Source organism: Colias philodice, chromosome 18 (genome assembly GCF_061535455.1).
Source record: "Colias philodice isolate Cphi_HAF_F1 chromosome 18, ilColPhil1 Martin Lab GWU primary, whole genome shotgun sequence".
Taxonomy (NCBI): domain Eukaryota; kingdom Metazoa; phylum Arthropoda; class Insecta; order Lepidoptera; family Pieridae; genus Colias; species Colias philodice.
In genome coordinates this window covers 7,580,152-7,600,796 of record NC_143103.1, presented here as the reverse complement: position 1 = coordinate 7,600,796, position 20,645 = coordinate 7,580,152, and the positions used below count along the sequence as shown (strand labels likewise).

The 20,645-nt window shown below is 33.6% G+C and overlaps 1 protein-coding gene and 1 long non-coding RNA gene across 2 annotated transcripts; one reads left to right on the top strand and one right to left on the bottom strand.

Annotated features, from left to right (window-relative positions):
- Window positions 1-131: 131 nt before the first annotated feature.
- On the top strand, window positions 132-19,710 carry LOC149480597 (lysM and putative peptidoglycan-binding domain-containing protein 2-like). Its single transcript, XM_089706975.1, has 4 exons — window positions 132-337; window positions 421-707; window positions 16,890-17,114; window positions 18,169-19,710. The coding sequence occupies exons 1-3, from the start codon at window positions 167-169 to the stop codon at window positions 17,095-17,097; spliced, it is 666 nt and encodes a 221-aa protein (XP_089563101.1). The 5' UTR covers window positions 132-166; the 3' UTR covers window positions 17,098-17,114; window positions 18,169-19,710.
- LOC149480596 (uncharacterized) lies at window positions 19,521-20,645 on the bottom strand. Its single transcript, XR_016317088.1, has 2 exons — window positions 20,520-20,645; window positions 19,521-19,716 (listed from the first exon to the last, which is right to left on the bottom strand). It is a non-coding gene; the product is annotated as an uncharacterized LOC149480596 (long non-coding RNA).

The following is a 20,645-nucleotide window of genomic DNA, read 5'->3' as shown; positions in this document are numbered from 1 at the left end:
GTAGTATTTGCACATTAATATTTTTCATTCGAAGTTAGTAAGTTTACAGAACGCAGTTATTTTACATGTATCTAACTTCAGATCATTCTATTTATTATTGTCTCTTGAGTCTTGACAGTTGACACAAGGACAATGTCAATTTCTGTCACAGTAGTTTACGTCAAACATGGAGGAGGATCGTCTCTTTGATGAAAGAATTTCTATTCGGGAATCTGCTAGACCCTTAAAAAAATATGGGAGTACATGCAATCACATGAAAAGGAATGAAGAATATATCAAGCATGTCATGTCTAAAGGCGATACGTTACAAGGAATTGCACTAAAGTACGGTGTTACTGTAAGTGTGAACATCATAATAAATGTTGGTAAATGGTTTATTGTATGAATTTTTGATGAAGTGAACTGGTTTTTTTATTTTAGATGGAGAAGATAAGACGTGCGAATCGATTATTCGCATCGGACAGTTTGTTCTTGAGAGAATATTTACTGATTCCTGTTACTAAGGATTCTCCATTTTACGAGAATGGTGAGAGAGTGACTGATATAGCGCCTCCAAACCACCGAGCGTCGATTGCGGGCATGCCCACGCGAGACTTCTCCCCTGGCAGCCCGGATGAAAAGGAATCATTTGACAATTTCCTGAACAGATTAGACTCATCTATTGCAACAATAAAAAAACATGTTGAAAAAACCAAGGAAAATAGCGAGTGAGTACTTTCAAATATATCTATGATTACAGTATGTATTCAATGTATTTTATATGCAGTTATGACTGAAAGAGCAATGAACTTCCTTTGTGATTAGATATGAACTTATGACCTTATTATGAAGAATAACTATTATATTTTAATGCTGACATTGTTGAACTCTTCCATTTGTAGTTTGTTATGCAGGAGTTTGTGGCGTAGCATTGACAAATATAAAATAAAATGCTTGCCATTATCAAAATGGCAAGCATATGGAATTTAGGCTTAGAGTAACATTTAATTGACAATTAAAGTGATTATTTATGTTTTTGTTTAAATCATGAAAATTAAACAATTGTGGATTTTGAGAATTTAGTAGTTATATCCTTTATAAATTATACTAGCTGACCTGACAGACAATGTATTGTCCTCGCACAGACTGTCAACACATAAAGTTTAAATCAGATATATATTTTCATTATTTTTTAAGTCTGGTGCAAATATCTTAAGTTTTTCTTTTCTTAAGATCCTTATCCTGGCAATAACAAACACAACAACAAAAGAATTAAGAAAATCAGTTCAGCCGCTCATGCATGATGCCGTGACCAAGAGAAATTCATTTTTAGAGATATCCATAGAGATTATCTAAAGCAACCTTCTCTCAAACCAAATACAAATCTGAAACCATAAATCAATACTAATTTACATCATCTCAGATCAATTTTCACTCAAATAATAGAGAAGTACAAATTTTTTCACACTTCATTTGCCACTTTTGCTTCAAGTGTTCAGTGATTTATAGCTTGAATAATGTTACACTTGAATTAATTCATTCTGAAATGTGTTTGATACATTTTGTACAGCAATTAATTATTTAACATTGTGAAAGAAACAATTTAATTTAGAATCGTGCTGGAGATATTATCTTTATAAAAAACATGAAATCATTTCTAACTACAGTGTGATTAAAAATATCTAAAACCTGATTAAAAAAATGTAATTCAAATCTAATCCTATCCTATTAATATAATATAATAAATGTGAAAGTTTGTCAGAATGTATGTGTATTGTGTATGTATGTTTGTTACTCTTTCACACAAATACTACTGAACAGATTACAATGAAATTTAGCTCACATATAGAGGGTAACTCGGATTAACACATAGGATAGGCTTTATCCAGAAAAACCCAAGGGAACGGACTATGCGGGTTTTTCTTTTAAAATGCAGGCATAGCCGCGGTCGGAAAGCTACTTTATAAATGAGAAATTTTTTATAAAAAGAAAAAAAAATTATCACTTGGCCGGATTCAATCCTGAAAGAACAAGTATGTAGTTTAAAACACATAACAGTATCTCATAAATGTGAATAAAATCCATGAATGCAATAAATAATGTATTATTTTACTCTCTAAAATATCTCTATGAAAATTCAAATGAGAATTTTTTACTCAGAACTCTCTAGAAAGGCTGTCATAATATATTATTAGGTTATGCACATTTTCATATACACTCGAATATTATTTAACATAATATTAATAAAGTGTAAGCCTTGATAAAATAGCAATCATTGAGTCAATACATGACTGGGAGCTCATAGTGATAAATTTGTTTACCAAATATGATAACACAACCTTTGATGTGTATTATTAAGTATTTTGGTACATTACAATTTATAAATACATAATTAACTTTAAATTGTTTTAAAGGTATTAAGGTTGATCATTAATATTATAAATAATCAATTACAAGGAAATTAATAACAATGGTGCATGATGCAATTAAAATTATTTTCAATGCAACATTTATTTAGCTTATTTGCTATTAAATATATGTACCTATAATATGTATCGTAATTTTTATTATATAAAATAAGAAACGTTAAAAAATATAGTTCTTAAAAATAATAAGAATTATCTAAATTTTATAAGATTCCTTATATAATTAAACTACGGAGATAAATATCCACATAAACTAGTGTTTATGTAAATGTAAAAATATCTAACCCAGTTCCTGGAATATGAACATAAATCTCCTCTTGCTAAAATAAAATTTGACTGCATCAAACGCGTGCTAAACATTCTATAATTCGTATACTTTCTACGACAGCCAGTCACATGACGGTTGCGCAAATACCTTTCTTATTTTCCGCGTCTTAAGTCGTATAACCTTTTTAATCTGTTGGAAAAGTATTATTAATACGTAAAGAGGTGATGTCAGGATAGGTAAAATTTAGGCTCCGGGAGTGGCACGTGAAATGTGGCTAATTAGCCATATTATTATACCTCTTATATCTCTTTTTCGCTCACGATAGTTGAATTATGCCGTCTTACTTTGACGTCGGATCGAGTGTTGGTTAGTGTGCCGTTTTTGAAAATGGAATGTTGTGATAGCACCCTTTCTTAACTTTTACTTATAAGTTACAATCTATAATATAATTATTCAGTGGTTTATACAGTTTATTAAATAGTTTCTTGTATCGTAGAATGCATCTTATGAAGCAAATGTCACGAGGTAGGAGTTAGGATTGTCAAGGTTACCAGTCAATTAACGGTAGGAAGTTTTTGCGCTTTGTTTTTCTCTGTGTCTTTCTTTCACGCTGCATTGGGTTTTATCGCAGAATGATTTCCGTTGGATTGTAGTCTTAACGATTGTTCTTCCGTGTTGTGTATTATGGATTGATTTAAATTATACAGTAGGTTATGAAACATTAAAATCAAGTAATGAGTCAAGTATTTTGCGTAATGCACATGCACAAGAAAAGGAAAATGATAGAATTCCTGTTTTCCTGAACGATTGCCATGGTTTCCTTATTATTTGTCTTATTATAGTAAAGAGGTTTTGATCTATGTATTTTAGTATGTATTTATAAAAGCACAGTTAAATATTGTAGCTATGTATCTAATTGTCGCAAGATATTTTTAGATAATTGATAAAGTACCTACGTAGGTAACTATTAACACAATTTACGTAATTGCATAAACACCTTATCAAACTATAATTTGATCAAATACTGTAAAAACTGCATTTATATCTTAAATTTAAATATATTATAACAATCATTGTTTCCGTCATACCAATAGATCTAACTAGCTGTTGCCCGCGACTTCGTCCGCGATTCGGTCGTTTTTCGTCATTCGTCGTTTAAAAAAAATACGTGACACTTTATTTTTGAATGTTCTTAATTGTCTCTTATAAAATTTAACTACATTAAAATTGAATTCTCTGATAAGAAAATCTTAAAATCATCGAAAATCATAGACATCGAATATCTGAGGAAAACATGAATGAATGTGATTTAAATTCTACATTTCTTAGTAATTAAAATAATAATCTAAATTAAATGTAGATTAACAGTTTGAGCGCACCATTATAGAATATGTACCTTAGTAATAAATTACGTTAGTTTACATAGTAACTTTACTAAAAACACGATGACTTTCTTTCGCGCTCGGTACCACATACTAAACATGTTTGTGGTACGTGGCCCGCGTCACTTTACCCCCCACGAGTTCCCCTCCGTTGCTATGCGAAAATACATTCGTCGCCCTACTGTAGGAAAAATTGTAATACTGCGGCCTGGGCGTTATAACACGCTCAGGGAATTCCTGAGTGCTGATAGACTTCCGTCTATCGGCATTTATACCAATTTTATATTAATATCACCATCTTGAGGAAAAGCTTCTAATGTCGATTTAAAACGCATATATACGGATTAACCTGATGAATTAACATGTTCTAAAATTGTGAAATGAGTTCAGTTTTAAATTCGAGAAATATTGATTTCTTGTATTCGATTATTCGTCGTAGTCGAATACAAAATATATTTAAAGAAACTTAGGTTGGCCTTCAGGCAAAAGGGATCCTATCAAATGATAAACTTGACCTTGTATCTTAAAAGTAAGAATGAAAGGAGCATCTAATAATTGTTGAGCACCAAAGGATCATTTAAAACGCAATACTATAAGAGCTAATATTGTCTAAGAACTGTTTAGATTGCACATGTTCCTCTAAAACTTAAAAGTAGTGATTTCAAAGGTTCCGGCGTATCTTCAAACGAAAGCCGACTCCTTACTCCACTTTAAAGCATTACAAAAAGAACATACTACGTTAATATCGCCTATACAGAAGATGATCTGTAATCAATTGTGAGGTTATAAGCAAACCCACTTTTATATTATTTTGTCGGACCACACCACCGAATTTGTAGATTGATCTTCTATGTTTACCTCTAAGTCATTAAGACTATGTCGAAATCTGTCTGCAATAAGACGGGCCTCTCGCTATTCGTCCGTTTAAAGAGACCAATAGTTTCAATTCTTAATCTTTCATTAAACAAACTTATTAATCGTTCTTGTCTCAAATAATGGTAATATTCGCGTCCCTACTCTAGTCATTGCTTATGCTCATGTTCATCTTCGAGGGATCGAATAATATTATGGTGCACCCTATTATTTGTCAAACGGTCTTCATATTGAGTAAAAGTTTCAGAATTCTCGAGATAAAATATGACGATCGTGATCAGCTGTGAGACGTAATTCCCTCTCAGTGAGGGTTTCGGTCTCACGGGATAGTACAATATACCATTTGCGATCAGCTGTGAGACGTTATATATACCCTCAGTGAAGGTTTCGGTCTCACAGGATAGTACATGCCGTTCGCGGTCAGTGTGAGCCGCAATTCTCGTTGTGAAGCGGTTTCAGGTTCGGCATAACACATGTTGTTTTCGGTCAATAGTAAGCCTCTTATCTCTAACGATCCTTGAGAACTCTTTTTTCTCATTTTCTTAACTCTGCTCGAATTTCGATATATAAAGATTTTTTAGGTGGCACTGATGCGGGTGAATAAAAATTAACGGACTAAGAGTGTTATAATCTCAATCATCATCATCAATACATATAATAAAATTGTGGAAAAGTGATGTCTGTACAATTAAAATATGTAGAAAAAAATTAGCAGGTGTTATTATTATCGAGAAATCGAGAGAAACCATTTTTTTCTCTTAAAAGCTCCCCCCCTCCCACTTCCCGAACTCCGATTGACCGTAATTTATTTTTCCTTACATTTTTATCATATCCTTTTCTAATGGGTTTCATCCTACTGCGATTTTTTTTTTGTTTCAAAAATTATCTACCCTGGTGTATAGGTAAATTTTCCACATAAAATGTCCTTTAAATTATGTCGTATTATATTTTTAACCCCCGACGCAAAAAGACTGGTGTTATGTGTTTGACCGCTATGTATTTCTGTGTGTGTGTGTGTGTCTGTCTATGGCACCGTAGCTGGCTAACAGGTAAACCGAATTAGATGCGGTTTTTTTTGTTAGGCAGAATATTTTCCGACGCTGGTTCTTAGATAAAGTGTATCAAAATTGGTTCATCCACTTATTATACCTACATAGGGGTAAAAGTGGGAATGAAAAAAATTAAAGTTATAATTTATTTTTAAAGATCGTCGGGAAGTTTATGAAATTATTTATTCCTTTTTCTATACACTTTTCTTCGTCTAAACGGTTTAGTTACGTGCTCTCTCTCTCTCTTCAGCCTTTAGTTACGTGCGTGAGACAGGAAAGATCTAATTTGGATTTGTTTCTGGATTTGATAAAAACTGAGTATCGATTAAGCTGATCAGTGGCTACTGGCTACACCATAGATTATTAAAAACATCCGTTTAAGAAAGGAAGGAAATAGAATTTGCTCCTCTCCCCCCCCCTGGTTCCTAAAAAATAATATGACATAATTTAAAAGAATTTTTACGTAGAATTAGTTAGGCATTTCTTTTTTGATTTTCGATATTATATACTAATCATAATTTTTAATTACAATATGTAGTAACTATTTGGTATAGGTTAGGCATTTCATTTCTTGATTTTCTTTAATAATTTGGTACGTAAGTTTTTTAGCTCAGTTTAGTAAGAAATTTTAATAACAATTCTTTTAATTATTTATGGTAGTACAACAGTACAGTATGGTTGTACGTATTTAGTCAAAAATTGTATGTTAAATAGTAATTCAGCATGGGCGTAGCCACGGTGGGGCTGGGTGGGGCGCTTACCCTGGCTTTGATCTGGTAGGTACTAATTGTGAAGGGGAGTGGGCGTGGGCGTGGGATTGGGACTGAACGTGGCATATGGCGTGGGAGTGCGAGTGGGCGCGGGAGTGGGAGCATGAAAATAAAAATGATTTTTTATTGTTGCCCCACCCTGAGCCCATGGTCATAGGTCCCATAGTCACTATTCCACGCGAACGAAGTCGCGGGGACAGCTAGTAGACAAATATAATCAGAAAGCTAAGCTCAACCATAAAAGATAGACATTTATGATGTCGGGAGATATTTTTTATATAACAGAAATATAACAGAACATTTCTTTCATACTTGATTTCTGTGTAGCTTTAACCACGCGACGAAAGCTTAAAAATGGAGTTGCTGCTCTGCTCACGAATATGAAAAATAATTGTACCAAGTTTCGTTTAAATCCGTCGAGTAGTTTTTGTTTCTATAACGGTTATACAGATAGACAGACGGACAAACATTTTTGACGTCGATGTTGATCTCTAATCACCTCGTGATAGTTATTTAGGAAATATATTTCATGTGCAGAATTGACTTCTACAGATTTAATATAAGTAGGTATACATATATTTAGATTCCAATTTCCATGTAACGTTAAATTCGACTATATAATAACTAACAGACAACGCAGGTTACTCTCGTTTCCGTAAGTTGAGGCGGCTACATATTCGGTCCTAATAACATGACTTTTTGTGAACGAAACGACAGCGCCGTTTAATTCGATGGCAACACCATCAGAAAAAAGGAAATATTTTTAACTTTGAAAAAATATTATGATTTACACTATTAATACTATTTTAACATTAACACAAAATATAAGACTATGAGTGTGTAAAAATAAATCCAGCTAGTTTCACATCACACTTATGTTTATAATTAGGTATACGACATGAAAATATATTAATTACCAAGCAATAATCATACAGATAAATACTGAACAAAAGTATTAACAGTCAAAGTATATTTTTACTAACAACATGTAAATGATGAAGGAATAATAATTATCAACGAACTAACCTTTTTGTATTAGAGTCCCGCCTCGTGATCGAATTATTAAAACACGAAGATTTTTAAAAATGTAACCAATGAACACAATCAATATTAGATTAACTGTAATGGTGTCTAGTTTGACTTAAAATAATATACATCTACCATCACTTTTAAAAATGTAGTATATTCACACGAATTATATAAGCGCACCTTATAGGGAAGGGAAGATTTATTATGGGTTAAAGAGTTAAATAAATAAATAACATAATTATATTTAAATTATTAATTTTTAACATTGTGTTCAGTAGTGTTAACATGTAAATTGATTTGATTTTTACGAAATCTCATAGATGGCGCTGAATCAAATTTGTCTTTATAGTACTAAGATTCATTAAACAGTTTCTCTGCCCAAATTACGTAAATGACGTAGTTTTTATAGTGTAAAGCTAGATAATAGCATGGCTTACTCAAAAACAACATTTAAACATGAGTCTTTAGATTGTACGCTGTCGTAGTTCACGGAATACGTAAGAAAAGTAAAGGTTCACAGCTCCTCCCCCGGAGGTGATAGCATGATAATATGTTTAAAAAAACCTCACACCACCTGTTAGTAATATTCATGCAAAATTTGAAGTCAATCTATGCAGTACTTTTCGAGATTAGCTCGGACAAACATACAGACAAACAGACAAACAGACAAACAGACAAACAGACAAACAGACAAAAATTCTAAAAACTATATTTTTGGCTTCTATATCGATTATAGATCATGGATTATGTATTCTTTTAAAAAAATATTCAATGTACAGTTTTGACTTTCCTACGATTTTATTATATGTATAGATTAGGTATATCGATAAATATTAAATATGCTAATATTAAGGCAGATTTACATTTTAATTGTATGCATATTTTATTATTTAGACATAAAATAAAAATTTAAATCTATCTATGAATAATTAATTTTTAAACATTTACGTTTTCTACAATTCGTTTCCATAGAAATATTAATACAGCAAGATTTCATCACGATTCCAATATCGAGTAATGAAAAATAATACGATTTTTCATACGAGTGAGTGTAACGTAATAATTAGACGTAATTATTATCAGATATACCTACGCCAGTTAACTGCGCACTTATGTATTAATTAGTTACATTATGGACAAAAATATTTAATATAATATACTATCTGTGTGTTGTGACGTGTGGCTGTTTTGATTGCAAATTTTTTTAACTGCGTCAAATATGGAGTTTGTAGATACAAGAGGTACATTATAATTAACAAAAAAAAACCTGTATTATTAATATTGCAACTTCAATAAGCATAGTATGTAGGTACTTAAATATGATTCATATTCATTATACGCCAATGTTCATATCATATAATTTTGGGATTTTTATAATAAACTAGCGGTCCGCCCCGGCTTCGCCCGTGGTACATATTTACGTTTTCTCTACATAAGAACCATCCTCGTACTTCAAGGAATATAATAAAAAAATAATTATCGAAATCGGTTCAGCCGTTCTCGAGTTATGCGCTTACCAACACATTTTGCGATTCATTTTTATATATAAGATTATTTTTTCGTTGTGAGTGGTCTTAATTTATTTCAGGCTATTAGGGAATATCAAAACCGCTTGAGAACCGAGTTAAAGAGATAATAATAAAATATGCCAGATGTAAGAATTTTTATGTGAGTCGGTTAAAGATTATGAATTTTAGCATTCAAAACATATTTCTCTTCTCATATCTCAATAAAATTCACCTCCAGTTCATATCCAAGTTAAAAGCTGATGTAATACAATAACAATAACATTTCAAGTCTTTCAAACATAATAATACTACGTTATGAATAACACTTGACCGTGGGTGGGTAACACTTTCCGACTAAAAGACTCTCCAGAGCTTTCGACTGACGGTACCGTCAGCAACGTAGCAATAAAACATTTTTATTTTTGTAAAATTTAATATCCGCGAAGGTATGCTGATATCAACATAAAACACAAATAAATGAAAGAAATTTTGTGCGTTGTAATAAATATTGACATGGCTGCAGTAAAGCTAGTTTATCTGTCGCAATGTAATCTGTTTCAATATGCAGATATGACAAAAAGTTATGAGGAATTGATATATTAAAAGTTGTAAGTGCGTCTTAATGGAGTTGTTGATATCGTTAAGACTAATGGCACTGATTAAAAATGCGTCACATATGTTGTTCAAATGAATACATATTTTGAAAAGATTTGAAGTTTGAATTATTTTTGTATGGAACCGAAGTGAAATCTTGCATGTTAGTCAGACGTCAAAAGTCGAAAGTACAGGCGGGCACCAAATTGGAATTCGCAATATCCGTTGTAAATATAATATTTACTTGTAAGTTCTTCATCTGTATCAATATTAATATAAACATCTATTATATATTGACTGATCGGTTGGCTTGGTTGGTAGTGGCCCTGACTTCCAAGTTCCAAGCCAGAGGTCGTGGGTTCGATTCCCACCCGGGGCAAATATTTGTGTGATGAACATAGATGTTTGCTCTGTGTCTGTGTGTTAAGTATTTATTTAAAAATTATATATGTGTGTTTATCAGCCGTCTGGTTTTCATAACACAAGCGAAAGCTTAGTATGGGATCAGATCGTGCCGTGTGTGAAAATTGTCCTGAAATATTCCTGAAATAAAAATAATTAATATTGATATAATATGTATAACACTGATTTTATAACCTTTTTACGGAAAATTTTATCGCGAATATGCCGACTGTATATATCATATTATTTACAGAAATTGTAACATAATTCAAGGTTACAGTTCTAATTGTTGTGTCTATGACACACTACTTGTTAAATGAAAAATGTTTTTACAACACGATACCGAGTTTTGGCTGTTTTATGAACTTGTTTGAAAATATGCATACTTTGTTAGTGCGAGTTTGCAGAGCAATATTAACTTTTTAATATAGTAACAAAGTTTAAATTGGCTTAGCACTATAACGTTCTGACTAACCAATTGTCATACTGATTCAATTTGGTTATGACTATAAATAAATACTCCCGTCTTTGTACGAATTGTGATCTTGTTTAGTTAAAACTTATATGTATAGCTAATGTATGTATTTTTTTTGCATGAATTTAAATGATAAATTAATGACCCATAAAAATGTATTTAGATCTATTTTTTACATTTTGAACAAAATGAGTCGCTAGGTTGTATCTTATCTACAGATACGCGATCCTAGTGTGATTGTCAACACCCACAAACATAAGGTCTGTTCATATCATAATCCTTTATTGCGGTCATAAAGCTTTTTAAGCAGTGGACGAACAGTTTATAACCACTTGTATATAGATGGTGTATATGTATTATGTGGTTGGTATTCTTATTTATCATGGAATATTTTGTACGCACAAGATACGTTTTCGGCTATTGCTAAGTGTTGAGTAGTGCTGCTGCCCCCAAGGTTGCCCAAATAATAAAGTTCGATCAGCGAATTGGCATATGTGTGTCCCTACACTAAGCAAAAAAGATCGGCCTAAATAATGAGATTACCAAGATAATTACGTATAGTCCAGTCTGTGGGGGAAATGTAAAAGCCTCTGCTCTACAAAAGGCTCTACAAATTTCTAACTTTACAAATATTATCTTTTTCGATATCAGATTTACAAAAAATATTTACTAATCCAGTCTGTAGGTATTTATGCTCTACAAAAGGTGGCGTAGAAAATGTTTTGAAACGATATTGTTTAGGTATGAAAGGTTAATAAAAATCCAAGTTTTCGACCTTGACGGACCCAGGCGTTAGCCGCCATCTTGATTTAAAGGTGCTAAAATTTTTAAACAAAATTAAAATTATATGATTTCTGTAAATATTATTATTTCCGTCGCTTGTAACTTTTTACCTTTAAGACTTACAGAATAATCATGTATGAAAAAATGTAGGTAATTTTGTCTTCTTTGAACCCCTCCTAGACACTTTTGTGATTTAGTAAACAATTGAGAAGTTATTTAAAATATACCTAATTTTAGCACCTTTAATTCAAGATGGCGGCTAGCGCCTGGGTCCGTCAAGGTCGAAAACTTGGATTTTGATTAACCTTTCATACCTAAACAATATCGTTTCAAAACATTTTCTACGCCACCTTTTGTAGAGCATAAATACCTACAGACTGGATTAGTAAATATTTTTTGTAAATCTGATATCGAAAAAGATAATATTTGTAAAGTTAGAAATTAGAAAGGTAGGTATCGGTTAAAATCTATAATAGGAGTTTATGATAGAGAGGGAGGAATTTGATTCCTAGTGCTATTTTAGAAAAATAAATATCTGGCCGTCCATGGGCCGTCCACTTACTACATATATGTCGGCGCAACGACGATAAACGACTACCCTCAAACTACTAAATAATTATAACTAGCTAAAGTTTACTTTGATCTTTTTAAATAAGTGGTTGATTCATTAATCAACCACTAATGAAATAATTAAATTAACGAAATAATTAATGTTTGTTAAAACTGATGAAAATTCATTGTAAAAATTCGAGTGGCAACACTCAAACTAATTCTTGTGAGTCATTGTTTGCTTTAAATACGAGCGACCGACGGCACAGAGCACATTCACTCGCCGGCCGTCGGAGCGTACGGAGCTCTCTCTATAATTTCGACGTGGATAAAAAGGGCAGTAAAATACCAACAGGCGTTCTACTTCGAGTATGAGCGTCTGCCCTGATGATGGTGACGTCGGAATTGCTGACGTCACTCTTTTTAAAAATAGCCTTTGGGCCCCTTCTCCCGACATCAGAAGTGGGATAGAATTCAAGCTCTCTCTTTTTAAATGTTAACGTTTACGTAGTTTTGTAACGGCATACTGGCGTTTGTGTTTTTTCGTGCGTTGTGTAAAGTAAAAGTTTGTTACGTGGATTATTGTAACGGGAGTGTAGTTCATCGAAGGAATTGTGTGTGTTATCTGAGCTGCGCCTCTCTTTGTGATAAGCATAAATCTACGAGAACCTCCGAGAAATCTACGAGAACCTCCGAGAAATCTACGAGAACCTTCGAGACTCTCAGAGAACCGACACAAAATACGCCGAGAATCGTTCTCTTCTTCTTTGTCGATTCACTCTTGGCAGAGTGGTCGTGGTCACGTTGAGACATCCACATTGGTAGTGGAGGCGGACACAGCTTTCCGCACGATCTCCCGCCATGTCTTCCTGTTACTAGACTGTCTGGTGCAGTCTGATACACAAATTCCTATAGCAGATTTCACTTGGTCAGTCCAGCGCATTAGTGACCTGCTTTTACAACGAGACATTTACAACGAGGCTGGTGCAGAGCGCGCACCGCCTGTCAGTATGGCCGTGTCGGCGCAACGACGATAAACGACTACCCTCAAACTACTAAATAATTATAACTAGCTAAAGTTTACTTTGATCTTTTTAAATAAGTGGTTGATTCATTAATCAACCACTAATGAAATAATTAAATTAACGAAATAATTAATGTTTGTTAAAACTGATGAAAATTCATTGTAAAAATTCGAGTGGCAACACTCAAACTAATTCTTGTGAGTCATTGTTTGCTTTAAATACGAGCGACCGACGGCACAGAGCACATTCACTCGCCGGCCGTCGGAGTGTACGGAGCTCTCTCTATAATTTCGACGTGGATAAAAAGGGCAGTAAAATACCAACAGGCGTTCTACTTCGAGTATGAGCGTCTGCCCTGATGATGGTGACGTCGGAATTGCTGACGTCACTCTTTTTAAAAATAGCCTTTGGGCCCCTTCTCCCGACATATATTATATTCTGTTTAATGACACAAATGATAGCTGGTAAAGTTTTTAAATTATGAGGGTAGGTAGTTTTTATTTCGGTCATCTATGATTAATTAATTTCATAGGCGCCGTCGAATATTGAGTGTCCCACTTATAATAATTAGGTTTCGCACATATTATATTTTACATTTTCTTTTATATTAGAACTCTACCTATCGGAGTATAAATAAAAATCGATCGTTATATTATAACTCGTTGGTTTACTAAGACAGTTATCCTGAGATATTATCAAATTGATAGTTTAAATTTAATCAAACGGTAAAGGATTCTTAAACTAAATCCAGTTAAAAGATATCTTGAATCTTTTAAATTTAAAATCAAATAGAATAAATTTAATCTCTCTTCGAACTAACATTATAAGCGCGACAGTTGGTAAGAATGTTTGAATTATTCTTAAGCCTGCACGCATAAATAGCGAATCTATGAAATTTGGTACAGAGATATATAACGCTCCCGCGCTCTGGATAGGCACACAGGCTACTTTTATCCTACCACGCTAGTAAAACGCGCGGTATCCAGCCAGTAGCTCCATACATGTTATTGTTTACATTTGACCTACAGTCTAGAGTCTAGACTGTCTTGCAAACTAGCTTTGTTAGAAGAGGGTGTGCCTCACGGTTCACATATACCTGACCGATGACTCATAGTGGTGTAAAAAGAGGTTACATAACAAGGATATTAATCAAACGTTGTCTCCTACATACTAAAATATGTAGAAGTGTTATGATTGCATTCTATAATGCTAGGCGTCCATTAGAGACGGATCGGGGCGGGTCGCATCGCAACGGGCCGTCTCTAATGGACGCGCTGTTTGCTCCTGCGTCCACCTGTACGGGGCGCGGCGGACCGCCTAGGCGGATTTTATCTAACAGACGCTCGCCGCTCACATCCGCCTGCCTGCGTCCACTAGACGGGTCGGGGCGGGCCGGGCCGCAGCGCACCGCCGGCAGAAATCCGCCTGCGAAGCGATATCCGCCAATGCGTTGCGGCCCGCCCCGACCCGATCCCTCGCTAATGGACGATATTTCATACAAAACATAGGCCGGCGTATTTTTGCGTTGCGATGCGGCCCGGCCCGATCCGCCTAGTGGACGCCTAGCATTAGAGAACCCACCTTCTAAACGAAACCGCTCAATCTAAATAGGAAGTTTTATTTGAGCAGTGAATCCTGTAATTTAGAATTTGTAGGATGTGTTACTCTGTCTTGACTTGGATAAATATCTTGTCTCTGTGATAAAGACTGCTTTGTGACGTGTTTCTTCTTCTTTTTGGTTTCATTTCACATTTTGCCTTTGTGTTATAAATTGCTTGGTTAGTCATGCAGGCGAATACGACTCTAGAACCTCTGCCCCTGTGTTTGATGTCTGGCATTGTGTTATTCAAATGTGAGACTAGTTGGGCAGAATGAAGTATTTCTTTAAATCTCCTGTGTTATTCTGCTATATATATAGGTTATGTATGATGAATGAATTGAATGATTGCCTTGAATGAGTATCCAAAAAACTTTCGCATTTATAATATAAGTAGGATTTGATGTTCTGTAATATCTCAGTACGGCGTAGTAATATCAGGATCATGCAATATAATTGGCCACTAACGGAGATACTTGTTTATAAGGACCATCTCCTGGAAGTCGGACTTAGTGACCTACTTCTAGGCTCTTGTTGCGATAGTATATTGTATTTTATTTAACTTCGATCCGACATAAGCTCTATGTTAAGTTCAATAAAACAAAAATACAGAATGCGTTCAAATATGATTTAAAATTCGATTAAAAGTATTCCTCCGTATAGCTTGTAGATATATTATTCTCGTCTTCAGCTCGCAGTTTTGTCCTCAATATAGCCAAATAAAAAGTTACCTACATTTTATTTCAGATCTTATTCTTTAAGATTTTTGCTTAAAGAAGGCTTAAAATCTTTTGAATTAACATCTTTACATATTTTCGGTTTTATAACATATGGAACTATGTTAGATAATTGACGCACATTGACGAGTTATCGCATACGTGTTTATCTCTAACTAGCAGTCCGCCCCGGCTTCGCCCGTGGTACATATTTACGTTTTCTCTACGTAAGAACCATCCTCGTACTTCAAGGAATATAATAAAAAAAGAATTAACGAAATCGGTTCAGCCGTTCTCAAGTTATGCGCTTACCAACACATTTTGGGATTCATTTTTATATTATAAGATTTACTGTGAAACATCTGCATACTGTAGCTTTTGACGTAACATTCAACCAAGAATATTGGACAAGGATTAAATGTTCATTTTATAGGATACTAGCGGTCCGCCCCGGCTTCGCCCGTGGTACATATTTACGTTTTCTCTACATAAGAACCATCCTCGTACTTCAAGGAATATAATAAAAAAAGAATTATCGAAATCGGTTCAGCCGTTCTCGAGTTATGCGCTTACCAACACATTTCGCGATTCATTTTTATATATAAGATTTCCTGATGCACTAACTTAATGGATTTAGTGATTAAAATAAGTTTAATTTTAAATGACCGACGAGTCTAACCTAATTTTCGGTCATTAACCTGGCTTGATACCCTTAATTTGAATAAATCCTTGATAAATTTGTTATGACATTTAAAAGAGATTACATAGCGATAGATAAGATTAGTCGTCTCGCAAATTTTACATGACGAATGTATGGCTTAGTTACATTAAACATTCTTTAGAGTCCATAAAGATTATTCTGTACCAAGATCTGATACAACGCAATATAAAAATTGTAAACAAAATTAATAAATTAAAGGAAATTTCTTACAAGAACCCTTCCTGTTCCTGTAGGAAGTTTCCAGTCTTTATCTTATATACATATTACAAATTGGAATATTTAGGGAATAACTACTTACAAGATATTGAAAGACTAAAGTCTAAAGGTAAAGAGCATAGCTGTTTCACTTTTACATTACAAGAATTTTGGCTCTCGACTTAAAAATTACTGTTGCCTAATCTTGGCAACATACCATGGAATCAAGTGACGTATTTTCACTTCGTAGGATACGCAAGTGCAATCATAATGAGATTCTTATATAGTTATCAAGAGAGATAACCTTAAAACCTAAAAAATAAATAAATTAGAAATAAATAATTTTAAACAGCATCTTTAGAAAGTATAGGATAGTATATAAATAGATAATACAACCCAAATTTATTTAATCATAAACTGCCATCCAGTCGCGTCTGTCTGTCGATTATCCTATACTCTATAGGGACAGCATCTTCCTGTCTATTGCTATCCCCTTATAAATATCCAGCTTTGTAAACCTTTATTAACCTACTGATTTCACATTCCAGCTTCGTCAAAGGTTTCGAAGATGACTTCGTCCGACACAGACCGACCGCACGTTTACGGCAGTCTGCGTCCATGGGTGCATCTACCTCATACAATGAGGTGATCCCGCCGCCTCTACCGCCGCCGCCCTCGGCGTTGACACACGGCCGGAGGGTGGATAGCTCCCTGAAGCGACACGAAAGGGCACACGATGATCTATTCCAGTTGTAGCGCCCGAGACAGCGCAGGTGAGAGAATTTGGTCAGGTTAGTTGCAGCTATGAATAGTTGGGTCGGAATTGGAGAAACGGATCCAGAGGCGTCAATATATAGTGGTAAGTTTACAAAATGCCACATAACTTAGCCCTCCTACAATGAGTTGATGACACATGGCTGGAGAGTGGACAGCTCCCTGAAGCGGCTCGTGCGCCCTCTCTAGGGCGCATGATGATATGTTCCAGTCGTAGCGCCCGAGACAGCGCAGGTGAGTGCCTGGATTGGTTAGGATTGAAGCTATAGGTCCAGTGGCGTAATAATTTAACCCTCCTACAACGAAGAATTACAGCAGCTGTGGTGTGGTTATCGTAGTGTCGTAGATATGTAATTGGAAAATGACAAAATGCCCCAACCCACTGCAATGCAAGGCAAGACTAGGGTATTACCTACAAAGTAATATGTAGTCATAAAAGATAGCCTTGTGGTCTTTAACTGTTGAGTTTAGTGGCAGGCAAAAATACAGTTACTAAATCAATAATATATCCATCATAATATTATATCTAACCTGATGTTAAAACAGACCTATTCCGCATTTATTTGCCTATAAATTTTTATTGATTTAATATCAACAAGATGTTCAACATTTTATACAAAGGAATACTTATGATGGATGTACGTCATGGCCAAAATATCCAATTGATCATAAAATTATATTGGATTTATATTTTTTAGCAGTGAATTCTTGGTCGACCAGTAATAGATGTTTATATTAGCATTCAAGGGTATCAAAGTAATTTTAGAAATGAAAACCTTTAATATACTTCTTATGGTATCGGGGTATATTTCGAGAGTGTACTGTAAGCTGCAATTAAGCAAATGTATAGGACGATCACTGCAACGCGATATGTATATTTTGAGTGAGGTACTGCCTTGTTGACCATTAAAGAAATTCGGTCAGTGAAACAGATGTTATATACATTTATCCCACCGTAAATGTACAGTATGTCTAGTATGTATCCTAAATTAAAACGTGTAGTAATGTAACAACAAACCTTATGTATTAATAACTTTGTATTACAAATTTCAGATATGCGCGTTTCCAATAACTACATCGCGACGTTAGAGCGTGCGTGCTTCGCGCCGCACCGCGGTACGACGTCTAGTAGATATAGATAATGCTCTGATCTGTAATATACATTGATGTTCTATAAATACATAATTAGACTCACAATTGCATATTAAAAGGCGGTTATGTGCGAGAAGAGAGAAAAAAAATTATACAAAAGAACACCTTATTTCGAGGTAGTAATGTTCAAAGTCGTTTGTTTACGTTCATGAGAAAACTCTGCCTGATAAACGCGTTAGCAGAGTTATGCTCTGGACAATTTTTTGAACGTGATTGTGAGTCTAGTTTAATTATAGATCAATGGATTATAAATGATACCTGGGCGGGTTATATTGAATCTTGCTTTAATTTTCTGTTTATTATATTAATTTTTAATTATAATTAACAAATGGATAAATTTCTTGCCGAAATGTTTTTATGTGTTTTGCAATGTAAAAATGTATAAGCTGTTATTTTGTATCACAGTCATTTAGATAGCATCAATAATGTGTAAAATGTATAATTAATTGTTAACTATGCTATTCAACTAAGAATAGGATCTACTTAGCGACATATTGTGACGTCATATATGTTAATTCAAACCAATTATTATTATTAGCTTTGCAATAACTTGACATTTAAATGTGATTTAAGCCCGGGGCTTAAAGATAAAATAAAACTTCAACTATTTGCAAAAAGATGAATCGGATTTTTCAAGTGACACATGAAAAGTCTTATTCTTAGTTGGATACCATAGTATAAGACCTCTGTTACTAAATAATGAGTAAGTATGATTATTATCTGCCTTAATTAGCGGCATTATACAGGTCTATTCTATATTCTAGTAAAATATAAATAATCTTCATCAAATTATTATTTTTAAATCCTTAAACTTCGAAATGTTCAAGCGACATGTACTCTAAAGCTAAATATTACCCGTCTCATATTTTTCATAACGAAAGAAAGAGACTGATATAATATTTGCTACCTTCATTTGTTACTTGAACATTGTGAGGCAATTACCATATTTAAAGACATGTCTACAGTTATTTTAAGTGTTATTTAAATTAATTTTTAGTTTTATAGCAATCAAATGCATTATGAATGAAACAATACAACAAAAAAGGAATTTCTTTTCCTTTTACACTGCTAAGTTCTGTTAAGTTTATAATTTTCTTTTCCCTCCCAGGTAATCCTATAAGAGTACTTTTAGTAGAGTGTTTATTCGAGGCATCATTTTCATATAAAGCAAAATAATCAATATGTAAGACGTATGATATAAAAATTAAAAATGTACTAAGTGTCAATGGGATTGCCTATTTATGTTATTCTGGAACATTTTAGAAGAAACAATCATTGCAATATATTATGTTGTCATTGTTTGAACTAATTGCATATAATAATTAATGTATAAAACATATTATGCATAATTCATTATTTTAATAAATATTTAAGGTCATTTCCTATATTGTTTATTACTAATAATTATTATTTAATCGTCAACAAAGGAGGACTAAAATAACTACATCACTTAGATCATTAAGTAATGGATAACACTCGCAGGCGTTTCCCCTTTTGCTGAGGTATAAGATTATTCGAATCGAAAAATCTTATGCTTTCATAAAAACTACTTGCGTAATCGATTACAAACACTCTGCGTATTCGTAAAACATCGAAAGGACGTCTGCGAGTGCTCCGCTAAAAATGCCGTTTTGCACTGTCAAGTCTTGCAGAAGCAATTCAAACATGTCGAATATTAAAAAAGATGGAATAACCTTTAATTTGTGTATATTTTTTTATTTTTTAACGTACATTTCTAATTAAATGCAATTTCTAATAATCGTCGATGTATCGTTTAGCGATATGATCAAGACAAATAATCGAGTCATGTTTCGAGAGAGAAAGAGACGAGACTATCATGGAAAGAAAATATACAAATTTAATCTTTATCTACTAAGAGAGAAAGTTGAATTTTAAACGCGATAATGAACCGCATTCCTTACGAGACTATCTTTTAAAGAAATACAAATTTAATCTTTATGATCTAAGTTATAAAGTTGAATTTAGAACGCGATATTGAACCACACTCCCCACGAGACAACTTGGAATGAAATACAAATTTAATCTTTATGAACTTAGGGATAGAGTTGAATTTAAAAACTCGTCGCTTAAAAGGTCGTAAATTTTTACGACTTTCGTGACATAAATTATTTTTGTGAATGTGTGATTGTGTTTCAATAGTGTGAGTTGCCCTCCCCGCACCAAAATCAGCAGAAAGTTTAGTTAGAACATTTGCCAGCGTACTCCATCCATTACTTAATGATCTAAGCTACATCAATATATGTTTTTGACTATTTTTAATTACGATTTGAACACTACTTTCTTTAGTCCTGATTGTTATGACTAAAATAAACTAAAAAATACAGTAAAATCTCTATTGATTTTCATAATAGAAGAGA